Source organism: Bombus affinis, chromosome 5 (assembly GCF_024516045.1).
Source record: "Bombus affinis isolate iyBomAffi1 chromosome 5, iyBomAffi1.2, whole genome shotgun sequence".
Classification (NCBI taxonomy): Eukaryota; Metazoa; Arthropoda; class Insecta; order Hymenoptera; family Apidae; genus Bombus; species Bombus affinis.
The window spans coordinates 7,041,202-7,066,178 of record NC_066348.1 but is presented as its reverse complement, the minus strand read 5'-3'; the positions used below and the strand labels follow the sequence as shown (position 1 = coordinate 7,066,178).

At 32.8% G+C, this 24,977-nt stretch overlaps 1 protein-coding gene across 7 annotated transcripts in view; it reads left to right on the top strand.

Moving 5' to 3' along the window:
• The window catches only part of LOC126916627 (protein alan shepard), a 46,691-nt gene extending 22,130 nt beyond the window's left edge, over positions 1-24,561 (top strand). Inside the window, exons 2-11 of one of the 7 annotated variants that reach the window (XM_050722611.1) lie at positions 11,806-12,258; positions 13,555-13,769; positions 13,935-13,993; positions 14,108-14,253; positions 18,360-18,517; positions 18,613-18,766; positions 18,843-19,037; positions 19,275-19,367; positions 19,464-19,624; positions 19,701-24,561. In XM_050722611.1, coding sequence (XP_050578568.1) covers positions 11,806-12,258; positions 13,555-13,769; positions 13,935-13,993; positions 14,108-14,253; positions 18,360-18,517; positions 18,613-18,766; positions 18,843-19,037; positions 19,275-19,367; positions 19,464-19,610 — 1,620 coding nt within the window. In that variant the 3' untranslated portion in view covers positions 19,611-19,624; positions 19,701-24,561. The remainder of the gene's footprint in view (positions 1-11,805; positions 12,259-13,554; positions 13,770-13,934; positions 13,994-14,107; positions 14,254-18,359; positions 18,518-18,612; positions 18,767-18,842; positions 19,038-19,274; positions 19,368-19,463; positions 19,625-19,700) is intronic. The other 6 variants (XM_050722612.1, XM_050722610.1, XM_050722615.1 and 3 more) reach the window with 6 other exon arrangements.
• Positions 24,562-24,977: the final 416 nt, after the last annotated feature.

Below are 24,977 nucleotides of genomic sequence, written 5' to 3'. Positions count from 1 at the left end.
CCTACTTTGTATTCCGTGGCTCGCTTGGTATCGTTGAAATTGTCCTCGATTAGTCAGTCTACGAACGTTTCCAAAAACATATGGCTGGGCAGAATATTCAGATTTCTATAGTCTGCTCTCGATCTCTTCCCTAAAATTCAATATCGATTTGATTAATTTTTTCCCTATGTGTTTGAAGCTATTGGAATTTTATATCCTGCAACTTTTGGGATCTAAAAGAAAGTTCAATTATCGATAATAGATATGATACAGAGAGCTGTATTCTATTCGAATGTAAAATAACCTAAAGTTTAGAACATGAAGTTATATGTGTATGTATGTGTCGTATGTCTCTCGGTGAAATACGAAAGGAACAGCAGAGCGTGTCACACCGTGTTGCGTGAGTGCGTAGTGTACGTAGTGTACGTATTTTCTCAAGGTGAAGAAATGGAATGTCCGGTATGCGTTGGCAAAGAGGAACTCTTTCGCAGAGGGATGAGCGAGCCTGACGACTGGTTCCCTCTTACCTGCTCCCCTCTGCCACTTTTCTTTTCCCGTCCTCTCTTGACCATTAAGGCCGTACGCGCATGCGCATGCGCATCCACGCGCATCCGTCGATGTTTAGCGATGGGACTGATTCGATTTGTTCTTGAGAACTATAAATGATGAAAGTTTACCGATTTTTTACTTGTTATTTCTGATTTTTCCACATATGGACGTTTATCGACATATGGATTATTAATATAGAATTTTTAATCAGTTCATTTTATTAATACTTTATTTTATTATTATGTTATTTTTGTAACTGTAGTATATGTATATAGTTGGAGACAAAAACTAGTGGATTGGTAATGGAAATAGATATCAATGAAGTTTAGCCGAATTAGTACTAGTGTTATATACTTAAACTTTCTTTGTATATATCTTTATAACATATAGATTATTTAGTAAATAATTAGAATTAATATTTAAATTCTTATGTGTACAAGCCATATTTCACGGAACTTCATTACTACCTATTTCTACTACATCCACTTATTTTTATCGTCGACTGTGTATGAAATATAAATATGCAAAATAATAACAAATAAATAAGTAATATGTTAAATAGCATTTACTAAAATAATCAAACAATCAATGCTGGTAATGCATACGAGGATATTGGTCCCATCGCTAGATACATGCACGCCAGCGCTGCGTGAAACAGTCAGTGACGTATCAGGCGAGACAGTAATGGAAGATATCGAGCACTTTTGAAAGTTTCATTTTTTCCTACTTCAAATGTAAAAGTATGTTTAATCTTCCTAGAATATCGTACACAATAACCTCTTTCGTGTGAAAGTCATACCCATCATAATTTCAATATGTAATGTTTCCCAAATGTATTATAATAATACAAAAGTGTTGAAATTTACTATTCTAAATATACAAATTGCCACTTTAAAACTGTCACTTATAAGCGAGTAAACTATTCCATGCTATGATGTTGCAGCTCTATCGGGCAACTAGTTGAGCGTGCCACGAAGAGTAAAGTTGATATAGGAAAAATGAATTTCTAGATGGAGTTAACGGCGTGTTTGAAACCGAGAAGCGGACACTCCGCTACTGCGTGAGAGTAGTTTGAGTATCTACCTGTACGGTCTATATCTGTTACCATGTTCACTGACTGCATGCATCTTGGCCGTGAAGCAGTAAACGGGATTAAAGCGAGTTACAATCCTAACGCACGGTAAACTTTATCGGCTCGCTTCATCTACTCGCTTCTATGACTCTCTTTTATGGCAAATTTGTTGCCGCATGTTGGCTACGGAATTCAAATAAACTCGTGCACGTTGATCGTTACACGTTAAAACAACCTTGAAAGTGTTTTATCAAAGAAACTAGCAATTCTGCGATGACTGTCAATTGAAAATTTCAAATTTGCCGCGGTAGAATTTCATTAGAATGTGGTGTGATTTCACTAGAAAAAAAATTGGTAAAAGCTATAGGAATTTCTCTTATTTTATTTGTAATTACTATAGTAATACTACCTATGTATAAGTCCTTTTTAGATTTTTATTTGGTGGGTTCAAGGAAAATAAGAAGCATAAAAAATAACAAAACTACTAATTGATCTGCGTCACTTATCACTGGATGATGATTTTTATCATACGTTGGTGCTCCCGAGAGAAAATATCTCTTCGGTGTACTGTTCGTAATCTACGGCAACGAATCTTTGGTGGGCCCCTTCTGATCTCGGTAAAAAGAAAAAACTATCGTATTTGTAACGTGAATCCGTTTGCTAATAGAGCGTAACATTCATGCGAGATCTTGCAACTGACGCTGTTTGCCCTGGCATGGTATGTGGGACATCCTGATTCCTCTCAGGACCTGCTGTGGGATGTATTAACATAAAAGAAAGTTCGGTCCATGTCATATCCTGCGAAGATGCTCTATCTTTAATCCGCTTCGCACTGGAATTTTTTTTAACAGCAGTATGCCCTGTCTGCTGTATTTCGAAAATTTGAAACAATATTATAATAATAAGTGATATTTAATATTCTAAGTTTAAAAAATTAAAAATTTGGTAATTTATTTCCTTGGGAACTTCATAAATTTGGTATAAATAAAATTACACACTTAGTTGTTAGAATACTGAAAAATATCATTAAAAGTATAAAATTATACTTAAGTAGTGGCTGTATGAGTAGAAATTTTGAAGACAAAATAAAGGTACAGGAAGTTGTAAGATAATGATGTTAAATATATCTGCCCAAGGAAACAAGGTATTGCTTGAAGTTAATCATCAATTAGGGAACTAACTGTACTAGATATTCCAAATGATACGGTATTATTAGACATTATCGACGTAATATAAGAAACACATTGGCATCTCTTAAGTAGTCAGGATTATCTTACATAGTATCTCATGTTACATTTACTTTTGTATAAAATTAGTGTCTAAAAAATTAGCTTGTTCAGTTTGAACCAAGCAGGAACTTGTTATAAATGTAACAGAAACGAAACGTTCTTGTACGATAAGAAGTTTACAGAATTTACTAGAAATCAGAAATAATGAAAGAATTTTAGTACAAACATAATTGTATATTTTTAGATAAGTTAATTTTTATACTTTTAGTATCAATTCCCAATATATCTAATTACAAAAAGTAGAATTTCAATATTCTAGCACTTAATGTGTAGCACATTGAAATTTTATTTAAGAACTTTTACTAAGCATACAATGATTTATTACTTGCTATGTTCCTATATTTAAATATTTTAATGTAACCTTTTTATCAAGAGAAATTTAGATTCTACTAAAATGTTATTTTTTCCTGTAACGTGTTAAAAGAAATTTAAATCTAGATAGTGAAATCTAGGATAAATGATATCGATGAAACGTATTTTACAAGGAATTAATGTAAATATTTCTGTCACGGTGAATATGATGTAGGTTGATTTATTATCACCGAAAACTGTAATTAGTTAGCAGTTCATTGATATCAAAATTGCTTCATAAATCGTAAGACTGAAGTATCGCCACTCAAATTGTTCCAATAGGAAGTATAGATTCTCGAACGGCTATCAGTACGTTGTTTTACATTTTTATGAGTTTTCAAACGTGACGATGTAATTGTTGTAATACATGTAAATGTACGTGTAATTGTTCGTTGTAGCACAAGATCCCGCGTTCCTTCATAAATCTATCACTTGATTACATCAACTTAGGTTGTGTTTTAAAACATTTCTGACGTTTTGATAGAAAGCGGAGAAATATTGCACAAACTCGAGATTTCCAAAAATATCAAATTGCAGGTATTACAAGTTAGGAAATAGAGTTATCATATTATGTGTTTAAATTTCTGTCAGTAAATCTAATAGCACAAACTTAATTATCTTAAGACGAAACAAATCAATCCATGCAAATTATTTATTACCTATGCATTCAATTTCTGTTTATATAAAATTCTGCCAGTCAAAAGATCTTCTCTGTTTAAAAAGATGATTTTTTTTTGAAAAAGTTATATTTTTACTTTATTATAAGCATATATTCTATCTTTTTTAGTGCAATATATTTTTTATATTTATTTGTATAATCTCTTTTTAAAATGTTTTTATGATTTAATTAGTTACAGAATTGAAAAAGTGTTATCAAAACAGATTAATGAAAAAAATAGAGTGAAAGACTGTTTTAGAAAGTGATTACGAGAGTTGAGAGTTTCACATATGCATACTGGACGACTCGATAAGAATTCCCCACCACTATCATTTATCAGTGACCTCGTACAGTCACGCCTCTCTGATAAGAAGAAAGAATCACCAATTCCTGTATACATATATGTATGTACTTACCTCCTCCCTTTATTTCTGCTTTGTGCATCGACCATCTCGTTTGTTGCTATTGATTTTAAGAAATCCTATTCTCCTTTATAATTTGTTATATATAAATAGTTTTATTTATGAATAGAAGTAAAAAATTTCAAATATATTTAAAGGCTATCAACTTTTAAACCATATGTTCTGTAATTCTTTTATCTTCTGTAATTACATATTCTTCATAAGTATATATTTCGAATTTTTTCTTCATTATAATTTGTTTTAAATAATCTTCCTTTTAAATATTAAAGAACTAATGAATAGATTGTCAAATAAGCAAATCAGAGGAAAAGTCAAAGGTTAAATCCATAATTTTTATTTATACGTGAATGCAAATTGCATCTCTGCAGACAATTCTTTATTTCAATGCTATTCCCTTCCTCTTTGCTATTTCGTTTTGAAAGCGGAACGAGTCTGTGGCAAAGATAGCTTTACGCGAGCGTTTTCAAACAACGATGATGCGTAAAGTAGATAGTAATGTCATTCGCTGGAAAATCGTTATTTTTACAAAGTTGAAGGAAGCATCGACGTCTGTGCATACCAAAGTACTCTCCACGTACACAAAATGTACTATAATGCTTTCGTAATCTGTCATTTTCCTTGATCAATTCAAGCTATAAACTTGATGTTTGCCATAAAATATCTACGTATATTTGCCCTCCTATTTGTTAAGGAATCATTAAGAAGGATCACGAAAACTTCGACAAATACGATTTCGCTATTTTGGGATGGAATAACGTGATTAATTAAATTGAATTTTTACTCTATAGCAATAAATACGCAATTAATATTAATATCAAAAGCTCATAACTAATATTAAGTAAATATAACAAATAAAAAATAGGCAAATAATATTTGAGTTACTGTCAGTTAACTGGAACTAAATAAATTGCATTAATTATTTTGATTCTTCGAAATTAAATAGACTTTGAAATATGTCTAAAGTCGCTCTAAAGTTTGATGATCATTATATTATTCAGAGTCAAGGCAAGTTTTTAATAAATTGTATGAATATCAAGAAGATTATTCGGATCTTGAGCATAATTATCCGGCTGAGTACTCCCGTGATCTCGTTAAGGTTTGCAGTAAATGCAACGTTTATCTCCTCGTTGCTAATCATGAAAAGTTTGCAAACTTATGCCAATGATAATGTCATTGAAATTCATCGAAGAAAATGTAGTCGTCTTATAACGTGCTGAACCTTTACCATTTCCTTCTTCTTAACTCGCTAGACTCTTTAACGGGTTTTAATGACTACTTATAGAAATGAGAATGCAAGTTGTAAATTATTCGAGGTGACACAAATATCAGTGCTTCCACCGACTGCTTCCATACCGTAAGCTTCCTAGTGGTTTCTTCTCTTCAAAATTTGTTTTGGAACTTCTAATAATAAAAATTGCAATGGATTATTGCCAGATTCTTGAAGATATATATTATAGCATAGTAATATTAGATAGATAATTATATCAGTAATAATATTCAGATTTCAGTTAAACTTCAAAATAATGTTGTAACAAATTTGTATACTCAACAAGGATTCATTCGATAATAGAAAATATAATTAAAATGATATGCCACGTAATGTATCCGTTAAAGAAATTGTATGAACATAATATAATAATTATGCAAGTAATATTTAGGTCGCATTTAAACTTCAAAATAAAATTGTGACCTCAACGAGGACTTACTCGATAATCTAATAAAACAATAAAAAAGCATATATCACGTGATGTATTAATCAAAGAAGCTGATACAATTATTTATATATTAATTTTAAACCCAGTACATATAACATACTTCTTTTAACTATTCGTATTAGCAATTAACATCAATGAAGATCCCTAACGATGAATGAAAAAGGCGCGTGCAAGGCTCCAAAGATGGGTGTGTGGAGGCGTCTGTGATCATCGGTGACAATGGAGGACCGGCATCGCGGTGCTTTAACGGAACGGAACGATAACGAGACAGACGATTTGCCCGTAGATGCCGCCGGTTCAATTGAACGGCATGCAGACAACGTGGCCGTTGGTCACTGCGAAATAGAGAACGACGTGTGAAATGGGTATCGTGATGTACCGACCGGATGCCACTTCCTGCTTATCACGTCTGCGCATCATTGTAACGTGTACTGTACCTAGCGATGGGAATAAGACGATTCGAAGCCTCTCGAGACTAAGACTCACCCTCTATGATTTCGACTTGTCCACTGCGAGACTTTACAATTTTCTTAATGCCGCCAGTTCTTAATACGCATAACAGTTTTTATAATTGCAATGGCCTTGTATAATCTGATGATTTTATTAGAAAAGAAGTATCTAGGATTTTATTAAAGAAATATCTCAAAAGAACTGGCGGAAACTTTGAAATTATACGAGTGTTTATTGCATAATTATTTATAAGAGACAAAGATCAATGAGGAGGAAGCGCTTTAATTCAGTTTGGATCTGTCATAAAGCAAATATGTATGTTTTCCTCATTTCTACCAGTCTTGTCCACTTGATATCACATGGAGAAAAAAGGAACATTAAAGGTGGTGGATAATGTAGGAAGTAGCAAAGTCGATATGCAAGCGTATCGGTAAGCAGTTCCCGATAGATCTGATCCATTAACGCTTTCTTCTTCTTACCAGATGTAGATAACGTTTCATGTGTATTTAAAAATTTGAATAACAAGGGTTTAAAAACAAATCGCCCACACAGAAGCGTGAAATAGGACTTCTCTGTGTTTACTAATAAAAGGTAGGGAGGAAGACGGGAGGACAGAGATCGGCAAGTAGTACAGGAAGCAACAAGGTTCGAGTTTCGTGATAAGTGATTTAAAGTCGTGATTTTCAGCTCTGGTGTCACTTGCCAACCGTTTGCTACTCTCTCTTTTTCTCTCTCTCTTTTCTATTCCCTTCCATGCCTGGTTGGCTTTCATCTCGTTCTCCAACAAACGGTAAACCGTGTTATCACAACTATGCCAAAAATGCAAATCAACGAGTGAGGCCTTTCTAAAGAGGTTGGAATGCAACGCGCTCGAAAGTCCTGGAAAGGCCTGTCCTGCGATTGCGACAGATGCAATGGCGGTCACACCACCACGAGGAAAGTCCTTCGTGATCGCGACTGCAATTTATTTTTGATGTTGCTTAACAATCAACCGCCCATAGAAAATATATCGACGACAGCAAGTTTTTGATTATTTCGATGAGAAAATTATCCGCCCAATGAGATGATGCCGCAAGTGATCCTGCGAGTGTTGATCGACGAAGGAAACACGTCCCTTTCTTTTTCATTTACTTAGCCACACTACTTTCTCATTTTATATCTAGTTACGCTACTTCTTTTCGATTTTGTTTTCTTTAGCACTCATGTGGGCCATCATTATTGAGTCATTCAAGATCATAATACTTTAGAGTTAGATTATTTAATTTTTAATTTAGTTTTATTTTATTATTAACCTATATCACGGCAACATAGAGTACAAAATAACATTAAATGTCCTAAGATTTTATTAATCATAGATAAATTATTATGGTCATCTATATATAACCCAATGATACTATTTGAGAGTTAAATAAAAGAATTAAGTCATATCTTTATGCGATAAAAATGGTAAATGTCATGAAAATTGATTAGCTATTGTGGTACACGTTATCTACCGGGCCCTCTTGTACACAATTTAACTAATATTTTTAGTAAAATTTTGCAAATTACAAGATATACGTACGTTATTACTATATATAGACTTTTATATCTATAAATTCCTATCCGTATAAATATAATTAAAAAGATATAATCTAGGCAGAAAATTATTTTATTTACTAAATATTATAGAGTGCTATATCTTTCCTTGTCAACAATTTCTGTTCCAGAATATTTACAAATAAAATAGGTACAAAATTTCGCAACTGCAAAATACTGTCAGTTTATTCGCCTTGTGCCGTTAGGAATTAACATTTTCTAGAGAATCCTTGTGAAATTTTCATTAATTGCGCTTGGAACTTGTTACAAGTAAAATACCGTTATCTTATCGTTACATAAGTAATCGTAATGCTGTTTCGAATTTGCATCAATGAGAAATGAACGAGCTTGTCGAATATGAGAAACGTTTTTACAATCGTTTGTAACGAGACTTCTCTATATTATTAGTATTTGATAGTGCCATTATGTAGAGGTCAAGCGCGATAGATAAAAAGCCTGTACTTACAATACATGTTCACATATATATGTGTATAAGTTACTTCTTCCTACGTGAATATATCTTAGAAGATAAGTTGATGAAAAACAAAAAAGAATTGATTCGATAAACGTTAAACCCCTCGAACGATATTGTTTGAAGACATACTTTAACGTATGTAAACGAACCTATGTACGTTTACCATATTATTCCACTATTCTTTTTAAGCTTGAATTATTTTTTATTTATTTAGCAAATAATAATTTAATAGAAATAACTATTGTTCACAATAATAATAAACAAATAATATTCTTTTAATTTGTATACATTTTGATTGAGGCATAGGTCAGTAAAACAATTTATTTCAAAATAGAATTAAGGAAAAGCTTTATATTTAACGAGTTAGTGTAGTCATTTTAATTATAATAGAAACAAATTTTATTAATTCTACGTAAATTAGACATTATTTTTAATGTGTAATTACGTTCATTATGTATTCAAGGATGTGATAACATAGTCAACATGCAATTTTTGATAATGAAAGATTCTGTTAACTAATGAATTTTAAATCCATTTGAAAATAAAGAAATGAATTCACGTATGAAGTTCAGTGTTACAATGTCACAGTGTGATAGTGTCACATTTTCTTACATATAGGTATAAGTGGTATATAAGATGAAACATCTAAGAAATAAAGATTCTATTAAAATGATAAATATTATTATCAGAAAATTATTGTAAGTTCGCAACAATGCTTCTGCATTAGTATCATCTTGTTCCGCTACGTCGAAGATGTTGGTGAATTGAAAATAATTGTGAAAAATTTACGATCTAAAACGTGTATATTATAAAAGTATATTGTCAAATCTAATTGAATTATATTTAAACCTGATTAAAAATATAAAATTATTGCTTAAAATCTAAACATTTATAAAGACAAGATATCTTCACCTAATAATGCCGCAAAGTCGTAAGAAGTAGTCGCACAAAAATGACGAAATGTCAGACATCGTTAAAAGATATCGAGTATTAAAACGCCAAAAGTTCCTTATTAAAAGTAATGGTTTAGTAGTAAACATTTTTCGGAGTATTTCGCGAGACGGATAAAATGATTTCACGTATTATAGACCGCAGAACAAAATTACGCTCTATAAGACCGTAATAAAACCTGTCTGGACCTACGGAATCCAACTATGGGGAACAGCAAGTAATTCCAACATTGAAATACTCCAACGCTTCCAATCGAAAACGCTAAGATCCCTAATAAATGCACCCTGGTATGTTACCAACGAAACAATCCACCGCGACCTCAAGATACCTACAGTCAAAGATGAAATACACAAGTCCAGAAGCAGATATAACGCAAGAGTCAACAACCACCACAACCCATTAGTCACCCAACTACTTGACACGACAGACCAGATCCGCAGACTAAAAAGAAAATACACTTTAGATTAAATCCTTAGATCCTACTAGAACCAACAATATAAAACTATTATAAACCATGTCATTGTATCACGCCAAATGAAGTTACTGAAAATTCTCAACGAGAATTGATTGTAAATGTTCTAATAAATATAAAAAAGAAAAAAGAAAAACGTATTATAGACCAGTGGAGACAGAGCTGTGAATTCGGTAATTTTTAACTGGACACATCTGGAGAACAACCTTCGAATATCCCTCTCTCTTGTTTCATGTATAATACGTTCCCTACGTTACAATTAAGGCCTATTTGTGAACACATTTATCTGGCAACAGACCAACCGATTGTGCTTACTGTTGGTACGCGGACTTACAAGAGTCGTTGTAACGTGTTTGCTAAAGACATTAACTGACACGAATTTACTGTGCAAATGACTAATTAGGATGGCGTAGCGCAGCGGCTAAATGTGAATCCGTTTGTGTATACGCATGCGTATATATGTTCTCCACACAATATCGTTTACAGAAGTAATGCTATGATCTTTACTGTGGAAGAGTCGAAGAAAATTAGCGTAGATGTGGTTACAATGAAAAGAAATGTTGCGGGGAAGTTTTCTGTTTTCACCGCAAATAGTAATTGTATCGTTACCACACAAATCTCAGGTAGAGCACAAACTTCTTTTCTTTTCCTTCCTTTCTGTAATGAACCAGTTGCCTATTCTCACTTTGCCACAATAATATACTCAAGGCGATATTAATCATCCTGAACGATTTATCTCTTGGGTGACTCGCGTTAATCTCTCTGCCGACGATCACGATTTCGCTGCGATCACGTTGGAAAATGTTACAGTTCGCGTGACTCTGTCTTCAATTACGATTGTACGTTCTGTATTCCTGTGCCGCGAAGCTAAATTTAGAGGCCAACTGTACCTAAAAAGATTTGTGTGTGGTACCGTGACTGTGATTGAATTCGATGTAACCAGATATATTTTCGTTTCGTCGAGTAATAAAAGAAGATTAGTATTGTTATTAATAATATCAGGCAATATCGGTGCTATTGAACTTTTTGAAAACTGATTTTCCCATATGGTGACATGGCTCAAGAGTGGCCTCTTTCTGAAATACTATTCTTCGACAGCCTATATCGGGATTCTCATCAACTTTTTGCAAAACGATTTCGATTCTCCAAAGTCTTGAAAATTGCCTTTTATCATTTCCGAAATTTTTAATTAATGTAGGAAACTGAACACATTACTGGTTGGATGTCTGTGATCCAGAAAACCTTCTTTATATAATAAGGTCTTTAATATTTGCAGCCATGTTTATTAGGACCTTTTCGCCTGCTTTGATGAATGGTATATGAAGTTTGGCATCAACTTTTTGAAACATCTTGTATAAAATGTTCAAAATATAGCACTTGTTACAATATTTGGTTCTATTGTTTGAATGAAAATTAAAAAAGAAAATACTATTCATAAAAATATGAATTTGCATATAAATGAAGAGTAAGAGAAAAAAAACAAGCAAAGTTCATTTTTCTTGATTTTTCATTTTATAACAGAACTATCAAATCACAATGATTATAATGTTCAAAATTTTTTCCATAAGATAGCATTAAAGATGTAATTTACTGGTTAAAATCATTGAATGTCCACTTCGTACTGGAACAAAACACAGAAATAATTACTGTAAAATAATTAATATTTTATTGATCATTCTTTTTTAGAATATCTAAGTAAGGTATAAATTTTAGAATAATTTTTTCAATAAAGCTATTTCGTAACATTTCTTATTTTTCTCTCTTCCCTTTCAAATATGTTCACTCTACTGACAAATCAATAAACAGAATTGAACGATCAAAATGTACTTGTTTGTTACCTGTTTCAGGGTACGAATGGTCCTAGACCGGCGTACGTGGGTGCTAATAATGGTAATGCCGGTGGCGCCGGTGGTGGCGGTGGTGGTGGTGGAGGCGGCGGCGGCGGCGCTACGGGCGGTGGCATCGGTGTTGGTCCGGCGAGCGGCGGTGGCGGTGGAGGTGGAGGTGGTGGTGGCGGCGGCGGTGGTGGAGGCGGGCATGGATTGAAAGGGAACACCGGCGGCGGACCACGAGGTGGGAACCCTGTGCAGTATCGCGCGAGCAGTGCAGCGGCTTGGGGCGCAGCGCCGCCCTCTCATGCGGCTGCGGCTGCGGCTGCGGCGGCGGCTGCCTATCCACCGTACACGCGGTATCCAAGCGCAGCGGCTGCAGCTGCGGCGGGCCAGATGCCTGTCGGAGCACAGCAACTACCGCCTACGGCGAATCCTTACGCCACCGCCACCTACGCACAGCACGCGTCGGTAAGTCCTCTCCTTTCTTTCCTCATCAGCTAGAGCTTTATACCATTCGGAACTCATGCCGTTTTCCTGTAACGAACTGTTTTCGATTTGAACATGAACTGATTCTTTAATTCTATCAATTGGCATATGGACAAATAGGTTGTTACTTTAAGACTTTAAACATTGTACGTCAAATTGTTTGTTGTTTATTCGAATACAAGTGTGATTTATTAGCTGGAATGTTTAGCCTCTTTATACATATGAACTTAAGGAATGATTGATGTTTTTATCGAGAATGCAATGGTGAATTTTAAACTTCAGTTTAACAGATGGGATTTTGAATTATTTGTGGGTAAGGTTAATCGTTTTATGAAGAGAGGGTGACGTTCGTAGTCGGCTTACGTGCAGTTTGATGGTTAGAAAATGGTTGGGTAGTGCAACAAGGTAACCTATAAAGTATGCGCGGAGTGTCTTATGATAATTGTAGATCTTCCCTTTTTCTTTGTAAACTATTTAATTTAGGTATCTGTGATATTGTAAAATGAATATATTTGTAGGCAGGAGAAAAGTTACGATTTTGCGCAGCGAAAGGATTAACCCTTTCTCAAACCGGGTGGGGCCGTGACAACTCAGCACAGTTCTCGTGCAAACGATGTGCGATTTCTTCTCTCATTTGTTTTTCCGATCTTTTATTAACATTTATTCTTTTCTGAACTCGCAATGTGTCTCTTCAATTGATTGTTCAAAAAATGTATGTACTTCGTATAGAATGATACATAGATCTTCGTTTCTCTTTTATTGTAGTAGTGGTATTATGTTTTACCGGCATAATTATAAAGGACACGTTGAAAGTAAAAGAAAAGCTTTATTCTCTGGCAGTATATAGATAGAGGGCGTGATAAAATAAAAAATTATCACGTGTTATATCATGATACTTTTAATCTTTTCTCGTACCGGGTGGGGCTAGTATACTTTTATAATTTTTGATTACCACGTTCGATACCTTTTTTCATCAAGTTCAAATATTAGACGTTTTTTTTTTTCTAACAGAATAGTATTTAATTTGAATCATATTTCGTTATTGTGTATTTATTTATTGTTTGCATATTTTTAAATTTTTGTATTAAGTTCTATTGCTTAAAAAATACTAATTGTTAATATAACTAAAAGCTTTTAATGTATCTAGTCCTAAAAAAATTTTTATAAAATTCTTTCTAAAATAATAAAATATGCATGTTTTACTATTTTGTTTATATATTTATTATGTTATTAATGATTTTTATTTGTTTTTAATTGTATATTTTAACTGTATTACAGTATGGTGGACAACGGGTACCTACAGCTTCCTCTCCAGCTAACACTAATAGTAGTTCCAGCAGTGCTACCGGCAGTCGAAGTGGGACAATGAGTACAAGTCTTAGCAATAATGCTATACAAGGACAACAGGCAGAACAGCTATCAAAAACAAATTTGTATATTCGTGGCCTCAATCAAAATACAACTGACAAGGACCTTGTAAACATGTGTTCTCAGTAAGTCATTCGTGCAATTAGTATTTTCTGTTAATATCTGATTGGTAGTTTATTATTATTTAAATTGATTGTCAATATAACTTTAACTTCTAATAGAACTAAAAGACATTGAATTTTATTTATAGTGCGGGAGTGTGTTGTTTCTAATACATTGTGTTTTTGCAGATATGGAACAATCACTTCTACGAAGGCAATTTTGGACAAAAACACGAATAAGTGTAAAGGTAATTAATTTTTCTGTTATATTTTTGTTTTTATCATTTATTTTTTATTAACTATGAATTCAACGTTACTACTAACTGGCTTTGCTAATTGATATTGTAATTGTTGTGTTACAGGTTATGGATTTGTAGACTTTGAGTCACCAGTGGCGGCAGAGGGTGCTGTGAAAGCACTGGTCGCCAAGGGCATCCAAGCGCAGATGGCGAAAGTGGGTATCTGGTTGCTCCCTAGACTGCCCAGTGTACGTTGGTTGTGCATGCAAGTACAGTAATACCAGAGTAACAGTAAACTCCTTTTCTTTCTTTTCTTTTTTCTTTTCTTTTCTTTCTTTCTCTTTCCCCTCTTTTCCTACTCTTTTTTATGTTTTTTCTCTTTTTATTTCCTATTTCTGCGTTTCTACTTTTGTCTATCCTATTCTAAAATCCATCTATAGTCCTCTTACATTTGATCATTATTACAACCCTTATGCTCTCCCATTGATATATCAACTATTAAATGCCATTAATTTGAAAAAGATTTTTATTCCTGTACTGCTATGATAAATATGTATACAGTACAGTACTTTCATGCATTATTTATCATATAATGTTGGATAAAAAAGTACTGAAATTCTGATCACAATAGATATCATGGTTGTCTTTCAGTGATCGAAGTTTTCCAATGAAATGATTTTTAAAGTTAGATTCAACAATTTATTTACAATATTTGTTTGCTAATAGCAGTATTTGATTACAGTTATGATATATAAGTTATCATTATTTATTTTATTAACTATAAAAAATTAATCAAATTGTTATGATAAATAGTAGATGTCAATATATGTTTTGTATATATGCTGTATATTGTTCTTTTTAATTTTATGTTTAAATTCCAGAAAAATTGTTATTAATAAATAGTTTACTACTAATAATGAAGTTCTTTAAAATGCTGTTAAATTATTCACTTTTGTTATAATAGCTGAAAGACAAACATGGCATCATCGTCTTGGCATCATTGCTCTGCTCTCAGCCCCTCTAGAAATGCATAGAGTTTGTATCTTGACAAGGATGTTTAGTATCTTATAATCGTTGCGTTTTGTAGAAAAAGTATTTTTAGTATAGAGATGTCAGATTAAAAGAAAGTGACAGGTTTTGGAAGATATAAAAAAAATTAGAATTATTTAAATTTACTGACAAGTGAGAAGGGATTTCAAATAAATTTATAAACTTTCATATGCGTAAGATTTATCTTTTAACAACAGAAAAATATTGCTGCTAGAGGGGTGGTATTATACACAAATTATATTTTCATTGATAAAATTCAAAAATATTTTTTTATGATACAAATGTTCGTAAAGGTAATATGACTAGTATAACATTATATAATTGTATTATCAGTGAAAATATAGTAGCAGGCAATTATGCATATTTTGAGATAAAAAGAAGTACTATAAAGTTCTTCCTATTAGAACCTATCTCACTTGTCTGAAAATCTCTAGTTTTCACCAGTTCTCTGCCATTCTGTCTTATATACCTACCAAACTATCGATGCTTGTTGCTGTACCTCGGCCACAAACTGCTGATACTGCTGTGTCAACACATTTATAATTCGTGTCTGAAGATTGCATTCATTTCAGCACTAAATCAAGCCTCTAGCAAATTATTCTAATGTATTCAGATGTCTGTGTCTGTGTCCTATGTAAAAAAAAAGAATCAGTAGCTTATTGTCTTACTAAGAAAAATTCTAAAATTCTTTAGAATACTCCATTAAAATTGCTTTTAAGTGTGGTAGTATACTATACTACATGAATAAAATACGGTATAGTTTATCTTATTCTTTGTGCAATCTGTCAAATGTTATGTGTCTGTCTCTTATTCTAACGATGTGTAAATATTAGAAAAGATCGCTTATATACATTTAGTTTAAAAATTTTTTCACTTTGAATTTTCTTTATTTGTTTTTATCTACGTATGCACATTGCCAATAAAAAGTACTGGTTCCTGCCTATATTTATTGCTAAATAAAAGACTAACTTGGAATGTTTCTTCTAATCTGGCCGCGGTAAAAGCACGGGGTGCCATCAGCAGCTGTGATGATGTCAGTCGCATGTGATATGATATAACTAAACAATGTACCCGTTATTAAATGTATTCAGGGTACATGGTATTTACTTACCAGTTAGTGATGCTATGCGAAGATCAGGTGCTATCTTAATCCTGGGGTGTTGGTTGACTCTGATTGACACACTTGGCTTGATTAATAAAGTTTAACCGGCACACCAAACAAGTTTAGGATGTGTATTTGGGAATTTCGAAAAGTCTTTAGCAAGAACTTAGTACACTATAGTTACAGAGAATTGTTAAAGTTTCTAGTGATTTACTGATTAAGTATCATGTATAGAAATATGTACAAATTATTTTTAAAATCCTTTATACACATTCATACTTGATCAATTAAATCAATTTATTGAGATACAAAGTCATTAAATTACATTATGGTTTTATCATACATATATGTATATGTGTTTATATGCATACATATATGTGTATATGTATATTATATTTTTTAAAAGAAATATATATATACATATATAGATGCCATAAGCTTAGCTTATATCATAATGTTTTCATTATTTATTTTTTTGTTTTAATGCATTCGCAAGATTGAAGTAAATTGTCGTAAAGTATAAGTATATTCAAGTAACTGTAGAGTTGATTGATTTTTGAGAGAAATGGTGGATCTCAAAATATGCTTGAGGGTGCATAAATATCAAATTCGAATTCGAGTTAAGTTTAGTGTACATATATCTTTTTGCTTTTTGTTCTCTACATATGAGAATCGTAAGCAAGAAAAACTTGAGCATGAACACATGTATATGTATGTGTATATATTTTGGAAACATATTTTAATAACATTGCAAGATATTTGACTCACTTTCATTTCTATCTTATAATATAACTGTATATATGTGAACATGCCTGTGCTTTTTTGTTATGCTTGTATCCAACAGTGTGTCATATGTGACTGAAATTTTATTAATGCTTTGAATGGTTATCCTCAGTATTGTTTATTATAAACAATTAGTTAGCTTGCATTACTTATGGTACTGGTTATTTATCATATAAGAATATGTGATTCCTAAAACACAAATTTATAAAAAAATAATAGAAAGATAATATAATTAGAAAAGAATCATGAATATTCTTTACAAAAAAGTTTACTTGTAAAGAAAGATACCTACTGTTACAAATATATATTTTACACAGTTAACAAAACAATGTAAATCTAACAGAAACCACGTTCGAGATATCATTTAATACAAATGATTTAATTGGAAAAAAGAAAAGGATATAATAATTGATAAATACGTTCTGGAAGAATGTAACAATTTATTATTTGCATTAAATAAACAATGTTTGCACAGGCGAGATTCACTATTGTGGTTTTTTGTGAATTCATTAGTTGCTTCTTGACTTTTAGGTCATTATTATGCATTACTAAATTTTGAATGCAATAGGCACATATAGATTGTAAATTTTATATACAATTTAGAAAAAAAGAGTTCCGATATGAAAAACCGAATGCGTGTGAGCATGCTTTGTACATAAATGCAGTATATATTTGATGTCAATATTAGTTTTAAGCATCCATAAAGCAAATTTGGAGAACCACCACAATATGGTAAAGTAATGCCATGAAGCATGATAATCTTTCAGTATAAAAAATAATGATTATTTTAATTCATAACAAATCGTTTTTTGAATATTTGTTCATTCTTACATTCAATATTAGAGTAAAATAATTGTTATAGTTTAATGCTCTCCTTTAGTAGTATCTTGTAGATTTATACAATTTTTTTCATTATTTTTATTAAAATACATTGACAAGTTATATGTAAGAAATTTTTGTGATTACTGTATACAATTTTAGTTCGTTGAATTTCTTGCATCATTGTATATATTGTTATGAGGTTTAATTTTGAATTATCATTTTAACATTCCATGTGAATGTGTATATACAATAGAAGTGTATTATGAGACATTTTAAATGAACACTTATAACGAATATCATCATAAAAAATGCAAGGAATATAAGAAATCTGTAATATTGACCTTGTAAGCTGATATAAAAAAGTTCCAATCATACTTATTATGATTATTGATTTCTCATTGTAGTGACCTCGTCTGTGCATTCATTTGTAATCTTTGTACACAGGAATATGTAAATACATGTGTTTTGGTCGTGAATGTTAAAATGATAGATATGAAGCTTTTTTGAAATTTATATACAAGTATATTATAAAATATATTTTTATATATATTACAATATATATAAAAAACCAGGAGTGTAATACAATAAGTTGCATAGTATTTTTTACTCTCTTCTCAGCAACAGGAGCAAGATCCCACCAATTTATATATTGCAAACCTGCCACTGAGCTTCAAAGAAAATGATGTTGAGGGTTTACTTGCTCAATATGGGCAAGTTATTTCAACACGAATATTACGTGATACTGCTGGACAAAGCAAAGGTGTTGGATTTGCAAGGTTAGTGTTATATTATCATTTAAAAGACAATTATCAATCATATTAATTTTTGTTACATTTAGTATTATTAATATTTTATATTATGTATATCTTAGAATGGAATCTAAAGAAAAATGTGAACAAATAATCCAGATGTTTAATGGGAAGGCACTACAAGGTGCTAAAGATCCCTTACTGGTAAAGTTTGCTGATGGTGGGAATAAAAAAAAATCATTGTACAAAAGTACAATATGGAGAGAAACTGGAGAGGTAATTTATGCAATTACAAAAAGGTGAAGATGGTATTTAATGTACAGTTTTAATGTTGTGGTATGTACTTTCACAGAATATCACTTTGAATTACGATACAAGTGGTGTTGGTCAAAATGGAGTTGCAACAACTCACATGCTACCTGCAGCCACCTTAACACAATATAGTCGTCATTACGGTCAAGCTTTACCGGGATACAGTGTGCCAGGAACGCCCTGGGTGACTCCTTACTTGGTGCAGACTGCCCCTCCACACATGCAACAGGTCGACGTGAGTTTTTGTACAGACTTTTTGTTGGTTTTGCTTCCTCTTTTTTTTTTTTAAATCATTTATCATTTATCTTAAATAATATTATTCTTCCATTACTGAAAAATTTTATATATTTGTGCATAATTCTTAATCTGGATATTTTTATACTAAATTTAAGATCATAATTTTACGTTAATGTTAAGAGAACTGAATGAAAGTATTTAAATTTAAAATTTTAATATGAATTTCATATTACAGATGATGCCATCAGCCGACCCTAGTAATCCACAGTATAGTATGATTCCACAACTAACTACACAAATGTCTACGTTACATCTTGGCACTGGTTCCGTAAGTATAGAATCATTTTTTTACTTTCTTTTAAATTTTGAATCATTTTTTCAACATTTATGTTAATTTTAATTTTTTAAATATTTTATTTTTCAGTACATAGCAAGCCCTCATCCCTATCCTTATACTACTTATCCTCCTAGCATTATTCATACCATGCCACTGGGTGATTCTGAACAAACAAGTAATGCAGCATCTCCTGATGATTCTTACCAACAATACCAAGCTCAGCAGCCCAAGTAGGCTATACTTTTTAGGTATATATAGCATTTCACAATAATTTTTCTGTTATATATATAAATATATAGGATTTTATAAACAAAGCTGAACCAGGTTTCCGTTTTTTTAACATTTCAGATACGATTACACCGAGGGTTATGTAAGTTAGGAGAGCCACACCTGTTGATACGAAGGATTATATTAATGAAGAATAGATAAGGCTAAATACATTACATAAAGTCAGATAAGATTCTTCCTCATGATAATTGACTTGCCAGCCATCTTTTATACATTTTATCCATCAGATAAATAGGTGAAAGTAGTTAATATTTTCCAATGATTAGAGAATGAATGTTGTCATAAGAACGGGGTACGAGTGCTTGTGTCATCTACATTGTTCGGCACCAGCACGGCTCCATACGCTGTAACGCCAACACATCATTACGACAGTGACAAAGCTGATATTCTGCGACGGACAGTTTAGTGTCAAGCTGATAGGCTTCCAGGATTAACTTTAGGTATTACATTTACTAAGGAAACGATAAGTCGAAGCTGAAGGCTTTGAGAGTGTGAATAAAATATTTTAACAAAAACTGTAAACTATAAAAGAAACGCTGCTCAGAAATATACAAAGGAGAATTCTTCCCAAGAAATAATAATAATAATAATATACAGAAAAAAGCACTTCCAAATGCTAGAATTGATAAAAAAAAACATTCAGATTCGGTTACTTATAATCAGTACCTACCGGACTTTCGTGCCAGCTGGCTGGCCGGTGGCTGGGCTGCGAAGAGAAGGGGTTGTGGATCAGTACTTCTTTTTCACAGAAGATACTGAAGAAAAGAGCTCTTCCTTAACAGCGCACACCACCCCATCCACTAACTGCACTCTCATCATATTATTTCTTTTTGTTTTCTTCTGTTTCGTTCAGACATTCCAAGCCAGGCACATATATTGTATGTATGTATTGCCACGCGGAGATTTTTATCTACTTTTACAAGTACAGTTCGCGTTCTCTTTTTAATCACGGACGAATATATTTTATGGACGAAAAAGAAGTGAAGATTTTAAGAGAGAGAGAGAGAGAGCGAGAGAACGAGAGAGAGAGAGAGAGAGAGAGAAAGATGAAGCTTTATTTCTAAAAGAAAAAAAAACTTCAGGATATATGTAATTATTGTAACAAGAGGGAAAGGAACATAGTACTTTTTAGAAGATTTATATTTATGAGTACAGTTACTACGAATTGATATCAGTTTTAATTGTACAGTGAATACAGATATTTTTTTTAGAATTGTGCCTTTTCAGACAAATCCGCTAGACTGGGATATGCTGAAAAATATTATAATATATTTTTACGTCGGTATGTAAATGCGAAACTTGAGCCAAATTTTGATCTTCTAGTTAAGAGAATATAATTGTTTTTGCGTTGTAGCCAGTTAAATATCACTACGTTTGTTTTTTGGTTATGAATTCGAATAGATTTTGTATGTGTATAGTTGCCACTAACGGGATTGACGGACCGAAAACATCTGTACGGTTCGTACGGAGTCTAGGAACAAAAAAAAAATGATATGAAATCAAATGGCGGATCATTGTTAACTGAGACTAATCCATACCGCCCCAAAAGAAAATGAGAGAGAGACAGAATAGGCTTGTTACAACGGAATACGATAGATAGAGTGTAAATTAATTTATTATATCGAACAAACGAATAAAATCGCGTTGCAAATGAAAACGAAAAAGATAATGGGACTGGAGTAGAACGATAGGTGAGAGGATCGAACGCGAGGAAACAAAAAGAAACGTAAAATACAGAATATAAGTTGAAAATTTTCTATCTACGCGGTATCGAGAGAGAGAGAGAGAGAGAGAAAGAGAGAGTGAGAGTGAGAGAAAACGGAGAAGCAAAAGATTTAAAGACAAAAAAAAAGAAAAAACACCCTCCTCTCCTGCGTTCCTCTAAGCCCGTTTTTACATTTGGCACAGTTTTCACGTTGTCTGACTTAGGTCGAGTCGAGGAACGATTAGCAGAAAGCTTTCTACCAAATATTACGAGCTCCGGGCTCGAAGTGGCGGGCAGGTAGTTAGATAGAGTTAGAGGCGATCGTAGCTATTATTATAATATTACAATAATATGCTGTATTATTATAATTAATGATTACTATTATTGACGTCATCTAAAGTATGAAAGATTTTTACACTGTTGAGACTTGAAGTAAATAATATATTTAGTTTATTTTGGTACATCACGATTTGATGACAAGAGATAAAAGATGAAAAAAGTGGTATGAACTATTTTTTAAGAGACCGATTATTACTCGATTTGAGTCCATGCATTAAGGGAAACTAAAAAAAAAAAAAAAAATAAGAGAGCGAGAGAAAGAAAGAAAGAAAGAAGAGAACCTATTTGCGAGTGTGTAAATTGTTTGCACAAGCGATTGTCACCATGACTGACAACAAAAATCACATGTGATTAAATAGTGAATTTTGAAGAATTTTACTAATAGACTTGTACTAAATAACTAATTATTATTGTGACGACCAAAACAAAAAAAAAGAGCAGCATTTTTATAGTGCTGACCGAGAGCGGAAGAACGATTGTTCGGCCGACATAAATGCCAGCTCCCGCAGATACGGAGCCGCACTGGAGAGCGGGCAGAGAGGAGAGAAAGAGAGTGAGGAAGATCAATGAATGCAAGGGACAATGAGCGAAAGAGACGTGAAGAATCATAGAAGGCGAATGAAAGTGCGTGAGGTAGAAATTTAAAAGAAAATGTATGTAGAAAGCAGGGGGGTAGAAGAAAGTTGAATGATAAAATGAGCGGGGGGGGGGGGGGAGAAAGATAGATGTTAGAATGTGAAATATACAAGAGAGAAAGTAAGAGTGAACATATGAGAAAACAAGAGCGAATGCGTCGTAATCTATTGTATAGAACCTGGAAAGAAAGAGATGTTGTGTAGTTAGTGTTGACTATAAATATATAGGATAGGTACCATTTTTGGAAGTAATCAATTAAGTGATTAAGTTTAGGTAGATAGTTAGGTGATAGTTAGGATACATATACAACTGCCTCTCCTCGTTAAAAAAACGCAAAAAAAAAAGAAACGAAAACACATCAGGCGAGGCACCGTTCAGCCTATGCACCTCGCACCCGTCAAGACTGACTGGCTATTCATATTAATAATAAATATATATTATTCTACAACATATTATCTACTGTAATATAAATAGTAAGAACTGCTTGCTGCGCACCGCGGGTCAGGTGCTTGGGCTGGCCGGGCGTGGTTTACGAAAAAGAAGAAAAAACCCAATCTCTTTTTTGGAACGTAATGTTTCCAAGCAATGCTGCTTTCTGTAAGCTTTCTTTAGAATTTCTAGCGTAGCCTCTTTTTAGATTAGATTCACAACTAGTAGTCGTAGGCTGATGATGTAGAAAGTTGAGAATAAAAAGGAAAAAAACGTAGGGTGTTTTTAAGTAATGAAACAAAAAAAAAATAAGTAATATAATGTTAGTCGAACGTCGGCTTAAGCGATAAAAAGAAATAATAAGAAAGATGCGAGTCCGAGTTGAGACTTTGATGATGCCCAATAATGTGACGCGCGTCATCGTACTTCGACTTGTACAGTCCTTAGATTTCACCGAGGTTTTAAGTCATTGTTTTACTATTGTTAAGGAGATAGGTTTTTAGCTATAACGAGAGAGAGACGAACATTTTTCCATTTGCCCCATCGTTCTGCTTTTTTTTTACTTCGACCCTTCCTGTATCTTTTCTAATTTCTTTTTCATAACTTTCCCCTGCTCCTTAATCCAACATCCGTTGTATTTGTCAACACATACGAATCTTCTCTTCATAAGCGTCAAGACGAAAGAACGACATTTGTAATTATATAAAAAAAAAAAAAAAAATTGCCATTACTATATTCGATTCATTTTGTTTGTTTCTTCTCTCCACTATATAATTAATTGTTATGTGGTGTGCGACCAATGAGAATATACATGAGAATTAAAAATTTCATAAATTTCAAGATGAGAGAAAGAGGGAGTGAAAGGGACAGAGAGCGAGAGAAAGGAAAGAAACAAAATATGATGTTGAGGCATTAAGTTAGACAGTTCGCATCCGTAAATGAGGATTAAGTAATCGGGAGGGAAAAAAACATAAAAAAAAAGTAAAAAATGAACACACACATTAGGTTCTCGGATACTTTTAAGATGGCGAGGCATAGCACGTAATGAAATTCTTAGATTAAGGCAAGTGTGTCATAGCTAGTTAAGTAATAGGGGCTCTTAGAAGTCGATAGGTGCTGTAATAAAATGAAAAAAAATGAAGAAGTAACAAGAACAACAACAACAAAGTTTAACAACGGTCAGAATTAGATTTTTCATGGAACTCGAATAAGAACACAGGGCATACGCCACTAAAAGTGCCCTTAGTTTATTTTGGATCGTTTAAAAACGCTAGTCTTTGTGTGAGATAATGTGGGGGTTATAGATAGGGTCTTCTAAAAAAGAAAAAAAAACGAAAAAAAGAAGAGAAAAACAAAAAACGCAAACAGAAAACAAAAAGAGAGAGAGAGAGAGAGCGAGAGAGAACGTGAGATATAAGTAGTAAATACAAAAGATAAAAAAGAAACACATATGAGATGCGCGAGAACGAGAGAGAGAGAGAGAGAAAGTGTGAGACGAATGTGTGGTGTGTAGGTTGTATGCATAATTTATAATGCGTACTTTAAATAAAAAGAACAACCATCTGCCTATGACACGACACAGACTGCAGAGACACACTGTTACTGTAAACTGCACACTGCGTGTGCACGCTCTAAACGTCACACACTTCTTACACTTTGTATGTGGAGCGTGCACCGAACAGTTTTTAGAGTTACTTACAAGTATGGTTTGGTATTCAAAGTGAAAGAATCAAATTCTTAATTACTATCATCCCTTATTTTTGATCAATAAACGATCTGTTTTGGGGATTTATTCGAATCATTTTCTTTTCCTTTCCTAAGTTTTCTCTAATGGCAGGCCAATTGTGAAAATAGTCTTCAACACAGAGAGAAGAGAGCGAGAGAGTGAATCCCCAAATTATAATTATATTATTGTTTCTTCTCAGATGTCATTTTTTTAAATTGTACTTCTCTTTTGTCTGCATTAGATTTCGTTGAATTTCATAAAAAAATAAATACAGATTCATTTTCGTTTTTTCTTTTCCTTTATTGTGTCAAAGAGTGAAAGAACAATTTCTGCGAGAAACGAACAAACGAAATGTAAAGTCTGTAAAATAAACTTACTCTCGTACAAAATCAGTGACTGTATTTACACGTATTCCAACACTAAAAAAAGAGAGATATGCCTTCTATTGAATCAAGTAGCGACTATTGTATATGCCTTT